The sequence below is a fragment of the Crinia signifera genome, chromosome 9 (assembly GCF_055691185.1).
Source record: "Crinia signifera chromosome 9, ASM5569118v1, whole genome shotgun sequence".
NCBI classification, from domain to species: Eukaryota; Metazoa; Chordata; class Amphibia; order Anura; family Myobatrachidae; genus Crinia; species Crinia signifera.
Window position 1 is genome coordinate 971,191 of NC_139225.1, and position 18,443 is coordinate 989,633.

The following is an 18,443-nucleotide window of genomic DNA, read 5'->3' on the forward strand; positions in this document are numbered from 1 at the left end:
CAATCTAGCAGAGGTTAATGGAGTGGCAGACAGTGACGAACAGGAGATAGCTGGGTGGGGATGATGTGCACATGAAAGAAAAGCAATTGTGAGTGGGGAGAAAGAGAGGGAAGGAGAAAGGAGAGAGAATAAAAGAGAGGCGTTCTCTGCAAAGGAGGAGGATGGAGGGAGTGTGTCATGAGAGGGGGAGGCAGACTGACTGTTCCATACAGGCAGCAGCCAGTGAATGAGAGACACAGGCGGGGAGAGGAGGAACAGGGCATGTGTAAATGTGTCCAGTAACCAGGGACAACCATAGAAGCACAGCACTGGCAGCAGCGAGGCAGAACCTGCACATAGGGCAGACAGAGGCCTGTGTCAGCAGCAGCAGCAGCAGCCTCTCCTCTGTCAGGGGCCACAGAGCAGTGACATCTGAGCTGCAGCAGAGGCCAGACCCACAGCAGTCTCCCCACACTGAGGAGGCTGGGAAAGGGCCTCAGCTAGGGAAGGTCTGGGAACTGGAGGCTGCAATTCATGAAGTGATCTTCAGTTCTCACCATGGGGAAATCTAACAGCAAACTGAAGCCTGAGGTGGTGGAGGAGCTGACCAGGAAAACCTACTGTAAGTTCTCCTTCTTTCTACATGTCATCCGCTTATACATATTTATGGGTGCTGGTTGCCATAGGCTACCACACTTGGGTGTGCATACAGAGGAGGGTGCTTGCAGGTTAGTGGCAGCAGTAGGTGAGTCCAGGCTACATGCAGACAGGATGCATAATAATGTTTATAGCCAGAAATGTATCCACGATACAGGATGTGTCATCTGCTCCTGAATATGGGTCCTGGCTGGTTGCCATGGGCTACCCCACCTGGGTGGCTGCATGCAGGTCAGTGGCCGCAGCAGTGGCACTGTCAGGCTGGGGTTAGGAGGTGCAATGTGCAGCTAGAATCAGTTACTTGTATCCACAGCACAGGATGCTGTATATGGACCTCGCTGGTTGCTATGGGTTACCCCACCTGGATGGCTGCATGCAGGTCAGTGGCGGCAGCAGTGGCACTGTCAGGCTGGGGTTAGGAGGTGCAATGTGCAGCTAGAATCAGTTACTTGTATTCACAGCACAGGATGCTGTATATGGACCTCGCTGGTTGCTATGGGTTACCCCACCTGGATGGCTGCATGCAGGTCAGTGGCGGCAGCAGTGGCACTGTCAGGCTGGGGTTAGGAGGTGCAATGTGCAGCTAGAATCAGTTACTTGTACCCACAGCATAGGATGCTGTATATGGGTCCTGGCTGGTTGCCATGGGCTACCCCACCTGGGTGGCTGCATGCAGGTCAGTGGCGGCAGCAGTGGCACTGTCAGGCTGGGGTTAGGAGGTGCAATGTGCAGCTAGAATCAGTTACTTGTATCCACCGCACAGGATGCTGTATATGGACCTCGCTGGTTGCTATGGGTTACCCCACCTGGGTGGCTGCATGCAGGTCAGTGGCGGCAGCAGTGGCACTGTCAGGCTGGGGTTAGGAGGTGCAATGTGCAGCTAGAATCAGTTACTTGTACCCACAGCATAGGATGCTGTATATGGGTCCTGGCTGGTTGCCATGGGTTACCCCACCTGGGTGGCTGCATGCAGGTCAGTGGCCGCAGCAGTGGCACTGTCAGGCTGGGGTTATGAGGTGCAATGTGCAGCTAGAATCAGTTACTTGTACCCACAGCATAGGATGCTGTATATGGGTCCTGGCTGGTTGCCATGGGCTACCCCACCTGGGTGGCTGCATGCAGGTCAGTGGCGGCAGCAGTGGCACTGTCAGGCTGGGGTTAGGAGGTGCAATGTGCAGCTAGAATCAGTTACTTGTACCCACAGCACAGGATGCTGTATATGGACCTCGCTGGTTGCTATGGGCTACCCCACCTGGGTGGCTGCATGCAGGTCAGTGGCGGCAGCAGTGGCACTGTCAGGCTGGGGTTATGAGGTGCAATGTGCAGCTAGAATCAGTTACTTGTACCCACAGCATAGGATGCTGTATATGGGTCCTGGCTGGTTGCCATGGGCTACCCCACCTGGGTGGCTGCATGCAGGTCAGTGGCACTGTTAGGGTGGTAGAATCGGTTCCTTGTGGCACAGTGTAGGGCAGGACTGTCTGTATACATGGTCGGTTACACTGCGTCTAGGAGCTTACATGACGCAGACTGTTCATTCATATTGTTCTGCACTTTATACCAGGAATATGCTGCATGTCATTGCACTGGCATGGTGGGCACATGCTACAGATCACTGCACTGGCATGCTACAGATCATTGCCCTGGCACACTGGGCACATGTGGGAGATCTTTGCCCTGTCATGCTGGTTACATGGCTCCACACACATACACACACCCTCCCCCTCCTGGTACAGGAGAGCCATGTGTAAGGGTGTGGGCTGGGATTTCTTCTATATGGGAGCAGTGTGGGTGAATGTGCCTGACCGACGTCTGCATATAATGCCATGCGGGCACTGCTTATTTGTGCAGTATATTGCATGTGTAGATTGGCACTAATGGGAGGGCACATAATCAGCTAGACTTGGTAAGGTTGCCATTCTTGCCTTTAATGTTGTAGTCTAGGAATGTCATAGTTAATGCATTTTTTTATTATTAGTTTAATGATACATTTGTGCACAGTAAAGGAACAAAACAGGATAAACAAGGCAACAAAATGTAACATATTTATATAAATACTGCAATTTATTATTTATAACCAGTTATATATGTATCGCACACATATTCTGCAGCGCTGTACAGAGAATATCTGAACATTCACATCAGTCCCTGCCCCAGTGGAGCTTACAATCTATATTCCCTACCACATGTACACACAAACACACACACGCGCGCGCACACACACACACACACACACACACACACACACACACACACACACACACACACACACACACACACACACACACACACACACACACACATATATTCTAGGGTTAATTTTGTTGGGAGCCAATTGACCTACCAGTATATTTTTGGATTGTGGGAGGAACCCGGAGTACCCAGAGGAAAACCACCCATTCATTGGGAGAATATACAAACTCCACACAGTTCGGGTCATGGTGTTTTAACATATGGACAGCCTCGAAGTGTACCCGTGTAGGCTGATCCTGGTACCGCAGCCTAACCGTTCACTGGGCATGGGACATCTCAGGAAACTAGGGGCACTCAGCAAGCATACCGTGGGCAACCAATCAGATTCTATCGATTATCTTCTAGAAAGTGAAAAATAAATAAGAAGTAGAACTTGATTGGTTGCTATGAGCAAGATCCCATCTACAACATTATGAACATTCGGTTTTAGGCCAAAGTTGACATATTGCAAGTTGACATCTCATATTGAAAAGAGGGAGAAGGGGACGTGGAAGATCTTCTGCACTAGTTTGGTGATAAGTCCCCAGTTATAATTGCAGTGTTAGAGCAAAGTGGGGGTGCTGCCAACGACTAGAGCAAAGTGGGGGTGCTGCCAACGACTAGAGCAAAGTGGGGGTGCTGCCAACGACTAGAGCAAAGTGGGGGTGCTGCCAACGACTAGAGCAAAGTGGGGGTGCTGCCAACGACTAGAGCAAAGTGGGGGTGCTGCCAACGACAATAAGCTGACACAAAGGAAGAAGGAAAAATAAATACATTTCTTTCCTTAGTGCGCCAGCAAAAAAGAAAATATTTTTTCTTCTTCCTAAATTGACACCTCACCCATGTTGACATCTCACCCATGTTGACCTCTCACCCATGTTGACCTCTCACCCATGTTGACATCTCACCCATGTTGACCTAAGAGTAGGTCGATATTATGGATTTGACAGCATTTTCCATGTGTACAAATCATACTTAACCCATCATATACTGATAACACTAAGGGCGGGATATACCAGCCTATTACGGTACATCGCGAGGAGTTCGTGTGCGCCTGGATATCGCGACTATAGGGTAACGCCAGCAATACCAGGTGTTATTTGTACTCCTAGGCACAGCAGACGTACTGTCATTAGCCTACACAGGTGCACTGCAAGAAGCCTCTTTCAGCCATATATCAGAGAAGACTAGAAGGCTTCGCATTACATATGGCAAACATCATTTTGGTTTATTTTTTAAAAATAAACTCAATCTAGAACAATTTGTAGCCTAGGATTAGTAGTGCTTTAAATGTTATCCAGTCACATGGTCCACGGATACCAAATTGACATTCATAGGTGCCATGTCATGAAGTGTGAACACGCTCTGAGTTCCTACGGTTAGGAGGGTTAGGATGCGCTGGAGATGCCGCTGCCACAAGTAACCTATAGGGGATGTGGCCTGTGGCGGTGCTGGAGGTATCGCTGCAGGGGTCGGAGATTCCTACTGAGGTCCCTCCTGATACATTCAGGTGATACTTAATATTTGCAGCTACATTTTGGGGATTTAGCCAGAAATGTTAAATGATAAATAGATCCCATACGGATAATTCGGAGGGAGCAGGGCAGAGCAAGCAAAAACTGGGGGGTGGATTCTTCAGCGCAAATCTCATCTTCACCACAGAAAGTGGTGTGGACTGTCAAGTTATTGGTCTCTCTGTCTGGGGGAAATTTACTAAAGGAAATTTGTAAAAAAAAGTGTATTTGTATCCAGAAATAGACATATTTTTGACATTTACTATCCCGAAAATACAGCAATTCGTATTAGTATTCATGTGCTTTCAATACGAATACGAATTGCCGTATTTTCGGGATTGTAAATGTCAAAAATATGTGTATTTCTGGATACAAGTACACCTTTTTTTTACAAATTTTCTTTAGTAAATTTCCCCCTCTGTCTCTCTGTCTCTCTGTCTGTCTCTCTGTGTCTCTGTCTCTCTGTCTTTATCTCTGTGTCTCTGTCTGTCTCTCTGTCTTTATCTCTGTCTCTGTCTGTCTCTCTGTCTTTATCTCTGTGTCTCTGTCTGTCTCTCTGTCTTTCTCTATCTCTGTGTCTCTGTCTGTCTCTCTGTTTGTCTCTCTCTCTCTCTGGGCTAGATTCTCTAAACTTCAAAAGTGATAAAATGGAGAGTGATAGACAGCCAGCCAATCAGCTACTACCTGCCATGTCACAGACATTGTTTGAAAAACGTCAGACAGGAGCTGATTGGTTGGCATTTTATCACTCTCCATTTTATCACTTTTGAAACTTAGAGAATCTGGCCCTCTGTCTCTCTGTCTGTCTCTATAGGCCCCCATACACTACACGATTTGGGCACGATTTCACCCGATTCTGGAGGATCGGGCTGAGAAATCAGGTGAAATTGCCCAAATCGTGTAGGGTATGACATCCAATCTGATCCGATGCGCGGTCCCGTGCGCATCGGATCAGATCTGGATGTCGGACGGTCTGCACATAAGATAAATCTTATGTGCAGCCGGCATTGAGCTGGTCTGTGGGCGTGGGGACCGGAGAGCAGGGTCCGGTCCATGTGTGATGAGAGAGGGTAGTCACCTAGCGGCAGGAGAGGTGGTGGGGAGCGGGGTCCGGTCCAGCTGCAGGAGGGGTAGTGAGCTAGTGTGTGGACTGGAGACTAGGTAGCGGCAGCTGCAGGTGGGGAGCACGGAGCGCACGGCGCATAATAACAGAGTCCGGGTAGCGGTGAGCGGGAGAATAGGAAACATCCTATTCAAAAGACTGGGCGGACGCTGATTGTCCTAGAGCTTAGCCAATCAGCGTCAGCCCTGCCCGCCCAGTCTTTTGAATAGGATAGGATGTTTCCTATTCTCCCGCTCGCCGCTACCCGGACTCTGTTATTATGCGCTGTGCGCTCCGTGCTCCCCGCCTGCAGCTGCCGCTACCTAGTCTCCCCAGACCCTGCTCTCCCACAGCTCCCCCGGATTTACATGTGATAAATCGATCCAATTTATCACATGTAAAAAATGGCACATCAAGTGCCAAATCATATCAGGAGCTGCCGGGGGGAGCTCAGGGGAAGTCGGGGCCGACATTAGGCCGACTTGTCCTTAGGACAAGTTGGCGTAGTGTATGGGGGCCTTATCTCTGTGTCTCTGTCTGTCTCTCTGTCTTTATCTCTGTGTCTCTGTCTGTGTCTCTGTCTTTATCTCTGTGTCTCTGTCTGTCTCTCTGTATTTCTTTATCTCTGTGTCTCTGTCTGTCTGTCTGTCTGTCTGTCTCTCTCTGTCTCTGTCTGTATCTCTGTGTATCTATCTCTATCTCTGTGTCTCTGTCTCTGTCTTTCTCTGTGTCTCTGTCTCTGTCTGTATCTCTGTGTCTCTGTCTCTATCTCTGTGTCTCTGTCTGTCTCTCTGTCTTTATCTCTGTGTCTCTGTCTGTGTCTCTGTCTTTATCTCTGTGTCTCTGTCTGTCTCTCTGTATTTCTCTATCTCTGTGTCTCTGTCTGTCTGTCTCTCTCTCTCTGTCTCTGTCTGTATCTCTGTGTATCTGTCTCTATCTCTGTGTCTCTGTCTCTGTCTTTCTCTGTGTCTCTGTCTGTATCTCTGAGTCTCTGTCTCTGTCTCTATCTCTGTGTCTTTGTCTCTCTCTTTCTCTGTGTCTTTGTCTCTCTCTTCTTTGCTTAATCTCCCTATAAGTCTAATACATGATCAAAGATTGATCTGAAATATAATCAGGTTTTATACTTCTAGAACTTTCATACATATATTATTTATGAATATTATTATTAGTTTTTGTATGTGAGGAAAAGTGTGCACTGATGCTGCGTACACACGGTGAGATTCCCTTGCTATTCGGCTTAAGATTCGAGTGCTGTGCAATCTTTGCGACCTCTGTGCTATTTACATACAATTCATACAATCTTTTGATACTTGGTGATACCTCAGCGGCCAGATGCCCAGGTATCGTATGAGAGGTTGCATGCAATACCTTGGTGTGGTGTATGGGGGCCCTTAAGAGGTCTATTGAATAGAAGTCACGCAGTGATGTCACTGGCTCCTACCAAATTGTTTTGCACTTAGAACAAATAATACAATTTCTACTACTACATCTGTATGTGTTTCCATAGCCAGAGAGGAACATAAATACCAGCGGTTCCCATGGCAACCATCCGTTAAGGCAGATACATTAAGATTGCAGAATAAGTCAAATCCACAAAAACATTTCAGTCATGTTATATGCACAATGTACCCTGATCCTCCTCTCCAGAAGAGAGGCTGACCTATAAGTAGCTGATAATGGAATAAGTTGTGTTCTGTGGCGTTGACCCCCGCGGAGGTTACGGAGTTAACATTCTATAAATAATATTATCTGCAATTATATTTGTGGCATCTTTTTGTTACACAGCATCTGTGTCCCATTGTTCTGAGGATGCACTAAGGCAGCAGCAGCAGTTTCCCCTCCTTCAGAGACATGTGTGTTCCGGTGTGCGTGGGCTATGGGACTGTGCTGTGTTCTTGGTGCTCCACAATCCCAGCAAATGCCTCATGTTCTTCCCTGGTTGTTACTGTGCAGGGCCTGGCATAACGTGAGTGAGTGCTGGTGAGGGGTTTGTGGTGCCAGGTGCACTAATGTCCAGCGCAGGACATGTGTGGCCTCAGCTACTATTCCATCTATCCAGCCACTATGGACATGGTACCTCTCTGAGGCATGAGGTGAGTGAGTGCTGGTGAGGGGTCTGTGGTGCCAGGTGCACTAATGTCCAGCGCAGGACATGTGTGGCCTCAGATACTATTCCATCTATCCAGCCACTATGTACATGGTACCTCTCTGAGGCATGAGGTGAGTGAGTGCTGGTGAGGGGTCTGTGGTGCCAGGTGCACTTATGTCCAGCGCAGGACATGTGTGGCCTCAGCTACTATTCCATCTATCCAGCCACTATGTACATGGTACCTCTCTGAGGCATGAGGTGAGTGAGTGCTGGTGAGGACTCTGTGGTGCCAGGTGCACTAATGTCCAGCGCAGGACATGTGTGGCCTCAGCTACTATTCCATCTATCCAGCCACTATGGACATGGTACCTCTCTGAGGCATGAGGTGAGTGAGTGCTGGTGAGGGGTCTGTGGTGCCAGGTGCACTAATGACCAGCGCAGGACATGTGTGGCCTCAGCTACTATTCCATCTATCCAGCCACTATGGACATGGTACCTCTCTGAGGCATGAGGTGAATGAGTGCTGGTGAGGGGTCTGTGGTGCCAGGTGCACTAATGTCCAGCGCAGGGCATGTGTGGCCTCAGCTACTATTCCATCTATCCAGCCACTATGGACATGGGACCTCTCTGAGGCATGAGGTGAGTGAGTGCTGGTGAGGGTTCTGTGGTGCCAGGTGCACTAATGTCCAGCGCAGGACATGTGTGGCCTCAGCTACTATTCCATCTATCCAGCCACTATGGACATGGTACCTCTCTGAGGCATGAGGTGAGTGCTGGTGAGGGGTCTGTGGTGCCAGGTGCACTAATGTCCAGCGCAGGACATGTGTGGCCTCAGCTACTATTCCATCTATCCAGCCACTATGGACATGGTACCTCTCTGAGGCATGAGGTGAGTGCTGGTGAGGGGTCTGTGGTGCCAGGTGCACTAATGTCCAGCGCAGGACATGTGTGGCCTCAGCTACTATTCCATCTATCCAGCCACTATGGACATGGTACCACTCTGAGGCATGAGGTGAGTGCTGGTGAGGGGTCTGTGGTGCCAGGTGCACTAATGTCCAGCGCAGGACATGTGTGGCCTCAGATACTATTCCATCTATCCAGCCACTATGGACATGGGACCTCTCTGAGGCATGAGGTATGTGCTGGTGAGGGGTCTGTGGTGCCAGGTGCACTAATGTCCAGCGCAGGACATGTGTGGCCTCAACTACTATTACATCTATCCAGCCACTATGGACATGGGACCTCTCTGAGGCATGAGGTGAGTGAGTGCTGGTGAGGGGTCTGTGGTGCCAGGTGCACTAATGTCCAGCGCAGGACATGTGTGGCCACAGCTACTGTCTCTACTGTCTGTAGGTTTTATGTCCCCTTTATTGATCTATCTGTAGTAATGGGGCAGAGATAAGTCTGGTGAAGAGATAAAGTTGAAGGTGATAACGCAACGGCCAATAAACTCCTAACTATCATTTTTCAAACATAGCTGATTGGCTGGTGTGTTATCACCTTCTACTTTATCTCTTCACAAGGCTTAATACATCTGCCTCAGTATCTGAAAACTCTCCGTTATCTGGAGAACCGAGAAGGCCGCCATGGTCAATGGCGAAGTGGAAAGTGTAGTGACACCTGCTATACCAGAAACATATGCAAACGTGTGTCCGGATATACCTTTGCTGCAGAGGCCTAACTCTGGGAGGCAAAGGAGTCATCAGCCGCCGGGCTCCTGCTCCCATGGGGGCACCTCTACTCCCCTGCAAGTTTAAATCAGTTCATTGAAAGCCTTCAATATTGCTTCTGTGGCTGACTCCACCTCCTAGTAGGACCATAGACGACCATAGTCTGGGGGGGGGGTCGGGGGGGAGAGCACCGGCCGGAAACAAATTAAATCGGCGCCCCTGGTCCCAAGCCTCCCAGTAGAGACATTTTCTTAATATATGGTAATGTGGCTTATTCACATCCCTCCATTCTGCCTACACTGCAGGAGGCTCCTGATCTTTAGGGTAGTCCCTGCAGCCCTGGATGAGAAGACGGCTCTCCTGCATCCTATCATACCCTGTCAAATGTCTGATCCTATAGGGAGCCGTATTTCCAAAATGTTTGGGAAGCACTGGTTTAAGGGATTAGAAATTCAGACCCAGTGACAAATCAGGTGGTTTTATATCCTTCAGTAGTCATAGAGTGAGAATATAATAGTGTGTCGAGCGAAATGAGGCCCCATGCTCACATACATTGTGTTGTGTATTGATACGGTGTCCATGTTGACGTACGTCAACAACAGGAAAAAAGCATGTCGACCCTTACCAGGTTAACCTAATGTATGTAGACCTAACTTGTGTCGATCTAATGACCAACCCCCCAGCAACTGACCAGCTCCAACAAGCTCAGGCTTCAGTAATTGGTACCCCCCCCCCCCCCCCATCCCCCTCCTCTCTCCTCTTCAGTCGTCCCTCCCAGAGATATTACAAAATGCAGATTATAAGTAATGAGAAGAGAACTCATCATTGATACAGACAGAACCACACATTATATATTGATTATTACATTGCAGTCGGCTTCCATGGTGATGGGAAATAACCTGTAGAAATGTTTTCCTATAGTAGAAGGGTACTACACATGCATGGCATTTGTTATATACAGCCAGCAATTGCACTGTTTACCGCTAAGGTCATGGGTAATAACAATGCAAATTTCAATGAGGGGGGAAATAAATCAGAGAAATGAAGACTATTTAATGCAAATGCAGGGTCCTTGAACAGCTTGCAGTGATAAGCAATTTCCTCGTCTGACCTCCTGCCTAGGAATGACTTTGTGTGTCTGATGTGCAGCTCTAAAATCCCCAGTCTGGCATCTAAGCGCAGAACACAGTCACTGGTGGAATCTCGCTTTACACCATGGCCCATTAGGGAAATAATGCCGGCGAGTGCACTGTGAGTTACCCGGCGTGGCAGGCGAGTAGAATTGGCGCCAATGTATTTAAATATGTGTAGTGGATGACATATCTTTTATGGTTATATAGACATAGAGAGCACACCCGGGTTTTACCTGCAACAAAGGATGCTGGGAGTATATTAGGTTCACAGGACAGCTTGGTGGTTATGCACTTTAGGAGGAGATAGTGGGGGGCCTTGAAAAAGATCTGGGGGCCGACCGAAACGTTGGCCCATGGCCCACTGTCATGCACATTGCACTTTAAATTGATTTGGTGAGATGGATTTAAAAACTGCTCAAAGAAGACCGGTTAGTGTCCTCTTAATCTCTTAATTTTTTGTTATATATATATATATATATATATATATATATATATATATTTGATTTGGAGTGCACCAGGTTTTCTACTGATTGTGGAGTGCCGATATATTGGAGCATATATATATATATATATATATATATATATATATATTGGACTAGAAGAGTGGATGAGCCCAGCACTTACCCTCTGTATCTGCTGATGTTCAGTACGAAAGTAGAATACCTGTTAACCCTTGCTCAGAGGGGCCCTGGGATCGTTGTGTGCCATCATTAAATTGTAGAGAAGGTTTGAATTGGCTCTGAACTGTTGCCCGTAGATAATTTCCGTCATGTCTGAGGCTCTAGAACAGAAATTTCCAATCAGATGATTTGGTCCCTTTTTATTGATCATGATCTGAATAATTGTGAGCTGTAATTGCAGGTGTGGCTTTTATATTTCTACTGCCTGTAGTATCCATGTGAGATGTAAGTTCCCCATTTCTTTCATCACGGATAAACCCATGGGGATGCTGCAGCACGCCCCCTCCCCCCCTTCTCCTGCCCCGTCCAGTGGTGTAACTATAAATTTTGCTCCCCAATGCCAAAAAGTTTGTGGCGCCCCCCTCAGTCTCCTCTCCAGCGTGTTTCCCCAACAGGTGACGTGATGACGTCACACGCATAACGGAGGAGCTGAAGCAAGAGAAAGGAAGAGAGACCAGCAGACACTGCTGCTTCCCTTGGCTCCGACGCATCCCAGGCCGCCCCAGCACGCCCATCCGCCTGCCCATCCTGTACACAGGAGCCAATAGCCGGCTCTGTGTACAGTCAATTGAATCAGTGGGGGGATTCGTCATCTCTGCCATGGCTCCACCCGCGCTGCGGTTGACTCGTCCCCAGTGCTCAGTCAGTGGGCAGCGGCAGGCAGCAGCATGTCAGTGCATTGAGGGGGTGTCAGTGCCCGCATAGACCCCGCTTCCGCTTGCTCCACCAAGTGGCAGCTGGGGCTGCCTTACAGTAGTTACACCACTAGCCCCGTCTTTACCCCCACCGGCATCGGTAAGTGTGAATGTGGGATCACCGCCAGGTCCCCACTGCTGCCGTCAGCGGTGGTATATAGTGTGTTTGGGCCTTTAGAGAGAGATAAACTACCAACCAATCAGCTTCTGTCATAGTGTAGCAGTTAGTAGCTAATTGTCTGGTACTTTGGGCCCGATTAAAGGCTGTGTATATTCGCTGCTTAGAGAGCAGGTAAATGCCGCCCCGCTGAACATACGCCCCCCCCCCCCCCCATCTTCCGGTACGCAGAACAGATCTCTTATATATTTAGCCAGATCTGTCACTCAACCCCTGTGGAGAACGTTCCTGTGTAGGACAGTTTCACTTTCATGTGTCTGACGTTCCACCCCCTTGACATCACCTCCCCCCGCCCAGCCAGGGCTACAGTACACGCCCACCATCAACCATTACTCCACAGCCACCATCCACCATTACTCCTGCACATCCCTACCCTCTGCCAGGACCCCCGCGACCCCCCTCCCGCGATTCGCGGGACCCCCCGCGACCCCCCCTCCCGCGATTTGCGGGACCCCCCGCGATTTGCGGGACACCCCCCCGCGACCCCCCCTCCCGCGATTCGCGGGACCCCCCCTGACCCCCCCTACCGCGAATCGCGGGAACCCATCGACACCATTAGTTCGACACCTCAATAGGTCGACATGGTTTTAGGTCGACATACCATTAGGTCGACATGTCAATATGTCGACATGTCAATATGTCGACAGCTCATTAGGTCGACAGCTCATTAGGTCGACATGTTTTTAGGTCGACACTGCCATTAGGTCGACAGTGTCTATGTCGACAGTCAAAAGGTCGACATGGGTTTTTTCACTGTTTATTGAGCCGACATGTGCCGACAGGCGGTATTTCATGCCCTACTATCCACTAGGGCGTGGTGGGAGAATAAAATAGTGTACCGAGCGCAGCGAGGCACCGTGCCCGAAGCATAGCGAGCGGCTGCGGTACACTTCAAACTGTGTCCATGTCGACTGTGTCGACATTTAGGCCAAAAAACAGTGAAAAAACCCATGTCGACCTTTTGACTGTCGACATAGACTCTGTCGACCTAATGGCAGTGTCGACCTAAAAACATGTCGACCTAATGAGCTGTCGACCTAATGAGCTGTCGACACAATGACATGTCGACCTAATGGTATGTCGACCTAAAACCATGTCGACCTATTGAGCTGTCGAACTAATGGTGTCGATGTAATGGCTGTCTAATATCCGTCCCAGACCCGACCACCCCCTCCCGCGATTCGCTGGACCTCCGCAACCACCCCCTCCCGCGAAACGCGGGACCCCCGCGACCCTCCCGCAAATCGCGGGACCCCAGCGACCCCTCCCTCCCGCGAGCCCCCTCCCGCGATTCACAGGACCCCTGCATCCTCCCCTCCCGCGATTCGCGGGACCCCTGCGACCCCCCCTCCCGGCATTAAAAGGGCCCCCCGCGACCCCCCCTCCCGCGATTCACGGCACCCCCCCCCCTACTGTGATTTGCGACCCCCCTTCCGCAATTCGCGCCGCCCCCTCCCGCGATTCACGGAACCCCCCGTAGCGCCCCCCTCCCGCGATTTGCGGGCCCCCTCGGCACTTCTCGCGATTTGCGACCGCCCCCTAATTCACACATTCGGGGACCCCACCTCCCGCGATTCATGCCCCCCTCACGCAATTCACGGCACCCCCCACACCCCCCTTCCTGCGATTCGCAACCCCCCACGACCCCCCCTCCCGCGATTCACGAAACCCCCCGTAGCGCCCCCCTCCCGCGATTTGCGGGCCCCCTCGGCACCTCTCGCGATTTGCGACAGCCCCGTAATTCACACATTCGGGGACCCCCCCCTCCCGCGATTCATGCCCCCCTCACGCAATTCACGGCACCCCCCATACCCCCCTTCCTGCGATTCGGAACCCCCCACGACCCCCCCTCCCGCGATTCATGCCCCCTCCCGCGATTCACGGACCCCCGCACCACCCCCCTGCGCCCACCCTCCCTTGATTCACGCCCCCCTCATGCAATTCACGGCAACCCCCCACACCCCCCCTCCTGCGATTCGCAGCCCCCACACGACCCCCGCCTCCTGCGATTCATGACCCCTCCCGTGATTCACGGACCCCCGCACCCCCCCCCCTTGACTCACGGCACCCCACGCGCCCCTCCCGCAATTCACGGACCTCCGCAACCCCCCCTCCCGCAATTCACTAACCCCGACAACCCCCCTCCCGCAATTTGCGGACCCCCCTTCCCACGATTCAAGCCCCCCCGCACCCCCGCCCACGATTTGCGGACCCCCTCCCGCTAACCGCGGATCCCCACACACCACCCACCCTCCCGCAATTTGCAGACCCCCCAGACCCCCTTCCGGCAATTCCACCCCCCAGCGGACCACCGCGGCCCCCGCTCCCGCATTTCACGTACCCCCGTGACAATGGGGGATCCTGTACCACCACAAGCAGGTACCGCCCCTAGGTGGGAAATCCGGCCCTGGCTGCCACACTGCAGGTTTCCCCACTGCCCTCTGCACCAGCGCCACAACTTTTATCAATGTCTTGCCCACATACCACTATTATACAGCCTCCTGCTCTCATGCACGCTCACTCGCTCTCAGTGGGAGGAGACGCTCACCCACTGCCGGGAGCTGCATACTGTCCCCCACCCTCCTCCAGTTCTAGGGATGCCCATCGACCATCAATGATTTTCAAATAATCGATGGTTTATGGCCGATGTTGAATACTTTTGCCATCAATGTGGGAGGACACTGCCCTGCCTCCTGTTCTCCTGCCCCGTAACTTCCGCCAGTGGAGACCCGCTCACCCTGTGTTGCCCACATTCCCCTATCATGCTTTACCGCCCAGCCTGCTGCTCTCATGCACCCTAACTCCCACCCAGTTGGAGGAGACACTGACTCCTGTATTTCTGTGCTGCCACGCTGGACCCTCACCCACTGGCAGAAGCTGCACAGTGTCCACCACCCTCTTTAGTCCCCCGTATGCCCACACACCCCTATCACTACCCAGCTTCCTGCTCTCCTGAACCGTAACTTCCACCACTGGGTAATCGCTGACGCTGTGTTGCCCACATACCCCTATCATGCCTCATATCCCAGCCTCCTGCTCTCATGCACCCTAACTCCCACCCAGTAGGAGGAGACACTGACTCAGGGCCACCGTCCGGTACTCCTGTGCTGCCACGCTGGACCCTCACCCACTGCCAGAAGCTGCAATACAGGGCATCTTTCATACAATTCTAACCATATTTCTCACAATACAAATGTTCACAAATTAAGGGGCGTAGCCCCTTACGCCGGTGTGAAGAGCGCCCGTAGGGCGCGATGAATCACCTAGTATATATATATACGCTTGCACACCTGCTCACATGCGGCAGCACAGAGGAGAAATCATTTGAAGAATTTTCACCATCACATGATTATTGCCCTGTTCTCTGTGAAAGTAAACCGGGACTTACTCTTCATATGAACGCTTCCGACCAATTGGGGGCAGGTGCTAACATCATGTGACGTCATCAGCACGCCTGCATTCCCTGGGGTCCACCCAGTGTTTCTAGTGCCTTCGCTGGGGCACATGTGCAGTGGTGACAGTGCGCATGCACAGACCCCCACCATGGGTCCAGTGTTCAGGTCTGAAACGGTAGCGGCTAAATCAGAGTGTACCGATTGTACCGGTTTTTGGAGGGTTTAGGCGGCTCCTCCTTTACTCCATGATCGGGGAAGGTGCAGAAGGAAAGAATAATTAATTCTACTGGCTCTGGCCCCTCTCCGGCAGGTTAGGTCTCTCTCCAGCACCCTCTCAGTTCCCATGTGGTGCATGGCGGCGGGTCCCGGCAGCGTGCGTCGCATCATGATGTCATGCAGCCAACAGACCCTCCCACGCTAAAGAGAGATGCTGAAAGCCGGATGCACCCTGCGATGCACCGAGAACATGTTGGGAGGTGAGGGAGCGCGTTCATTTGTATATATGTAAGGGGAGTGTTATTTATCAGAAAGGGGCGTGTGGCCCCCTTTACCAATGGACACGCCCCCTTTCCGAATGTGTACAGATAGTGGTGTAACTATAAATTTTGGTCCCCCCTGCCAAAAAGTTTGTGCCCCCCCCCCCCTCCCCGGGTCCTCTATAGCGTGTTTCCCCAGCGTGTGACGTGATGACGTCACATGCATAACGGAGAAGCTGAAGCAGGAGAGAGGCAGGGAGACCAGCAGACACTTCTAATTCCCTGGCTCAGATGCGTCCCAGGCCGCCCTAGTACGCCCATTCGCCTGCACATCCTGTACACAGTAGGCAAAAGCCGTCTCTGTGTACAGTCAATTGAATCAGTGGGGGGATTTGTCGTCACTGTCATGGATGACTCGCCTCTGGTGCTCAGGCAGCTTCAGGCAGCAGCATGTCAGTGCGTCGAGTGGGTGCTAGCGCCCACACAGACCCTGCTGCTGCTTGCTCCCCCAAGCGGCTGCTGGGGCTGCCTTACAGTAGTTACGCCACTGTGTACAGATTTCCAACCTTCATATGTTGGAGGGTATGACTTATGGGCCCTACACACATGCCGATGTGTGTAGGGCGACCTAGCTGTGCTACGTCAGGCCGTTCTGCTCAGCACACAGAGCTGACAGCCCACACACAGAGCAAGCTGTCAGCTCTGTGTGCTGAGCGAGCAGACAGCGCCAGTGTTCTCCGGTGGGAGAACCCTGCCGATGCCGATATTGATGGACACTGTTCATCAATCTCGGCCAGCGACAAAGACGCGCGGGGACGCGCATTGCTGTCGCTATAGCCCCCCCACACACACACCGATGTGAGGGCATTTTCTAAGCGACTTTGCCAAACGAAGCAAAATCGCTTAGAAAATGCCTTAATATCGGCATGTGTGTAGGCCGTATTACTGATATCTAGAATCCTGCATTTCATATTTATTATTTATTTATTTATGCCTCCCAACATGACCCTCTCTAGAAGGGACACAATGCTCTGCTCCTGGAGAGGGTCATATTGGGAGGTATACGCAGCTACAGACACCACAAAGTCATTCACAGCGCTTGGCACTATACGTATTGAAGTCAACTGGAAGCTCATGAAGGAATACAGCCATAGTTAGCAATGCCTAGTCCGGAGCAAGGGGATCAATGGGAACTGTGCATTGTAATGCTGGCTGACATGTGTGCTTACAATCCGTCATCGAGATTCCGCGCTCACAGGCCAGGCTCCCAATGGGCTCCCAACTGAACACTCTGTCACATGATATAAATATTATATTATATAGAATATAAATAAATCCTATTTCATTCATTGATTGGCAGTTCATTTAGATTATTCCCTAACTGAATGACAGAGTTATAAACCTCTGCAAGCGGGAACAGCAACAATTCCTGTCTGGCATAGGAGCTTATTACGTCTGTATGTGTGAGTGAGTGAGTGCAATGCAGTCAGTTCAAATATTTAAAGACAAAAACTCCATCTATCAATATACTGTGAATGTTCTTGGTGTCTGTAGATACTGTTGTACCCCTTTAAGTGTTTAAGGTGACAGCTGCGTCCATATAGCTCACGCTGAGCTTAGTGCTGTCTCACTGGGTCAGAACTCGTGAGGTGGTTATCCGCGGCTCCTAGAGAGGTGTCTCTCCTGTCATCTCACCAATGCGCCAGCCAGGCCAACAGTCACTTCCCACCTAATTATCACCTCCGTCATCGTGTCTGTTCTGTGCTCGGAGGCGCAGTCCCACTTAATGGCTTTGTACGGAGAGGAAAACATACAGCTCTTATTCTATCGTCTTCTGTTTCATAATTCAGGAGTGTTTATTAATGCGCCATTTTAAGTGTAGAGCTCGCTCCCTCCCGTATTACCTCATTCCAACAATGGGGCAGATGTATTAAGCCTGGAAAAGAGATAAACTGGAGATAAAGTGGAGATAACATGGAAGAGATAACGCACCAGCCAATCAGCTGTGTCTGAAATATGACAGTTGGGATCTGATTGGCTGGTGCGTTATCTCCTTCAACTTTATCTCTGTCAGATCCCCTGCGTCCAGCACGGAGGCTGGCGCAGGGGGATCTCAGCGACGCGCTCCGGCTGTTGCCGGGCAGCGGGGACGCCGCCGCGTCACTCCGCAGCGTGTAGTCAGACGTGGACGCGACGGCAGCGCGCAACCCACGTCTGACGGCCGGGAGACTAGCTCCCGCCCGCTCCCACAGCGCCCGCCTCGGTTGCCTAGGCGATTGGGGACGCCAGGCAGCCGGGCGGGAGATTCAACATCCAGCTCACTATATAAGGCTTCCGGCCAGGACGCTCAGGGCCGGTTATAGCTCAGACCTTGTGCCCTGAGTGTTCCTGGTCCCTGGATTCCCTGACTCTGCCTTGGCCACAGCAGTCCAGCCTCTGTGTCCTGTACGGCATCTTAGCAGTCTGTTTTCCTGCTCTTTCCAGCTGCAACCCTGCATCAGCTAAGTGCCTGCATTATTCATTGTATTGTTACACTTATTACGTTGTTGAGTCATCTACTGTGTATTGTTACACTCATTGCATTATTGAGTCATCTACTGTGTATTGTTACACGTATTACATATTGAGTCATCTGCCGTGTAT

The 18,443-nt window shown here is 51.1% G+C and overlaps 1 protein-coding gene across 2 annotated transcripts in view; it reads left to right on the plus strand.

Annotated features, from left to right (window-relative positions):
- Nucleotides 1-203: 203 nt before the first annotated feature.
- Nucleotides 204-18,443, plus strand: part of NCS1 (neuronal calcium sensor 1) — a 110,137-nt gene continuing 91,897 nt past the window's right edge. The window contains exon 1 of one of the 2 annotated variants that reach the window (XM_083160862.1): nt 204-601. In XM_083160862.1, coding sequence (XP_083016988.1) covers nt 538-601 — 64 coding nt within the window. In that variant the 5' untranslated portion in view covers nt 204-537. The remainder of the gene's footprint in view (nt 602-18,443) is intronic. The other variant, XM_083160861.1, reaches the window with a different exon arrangement.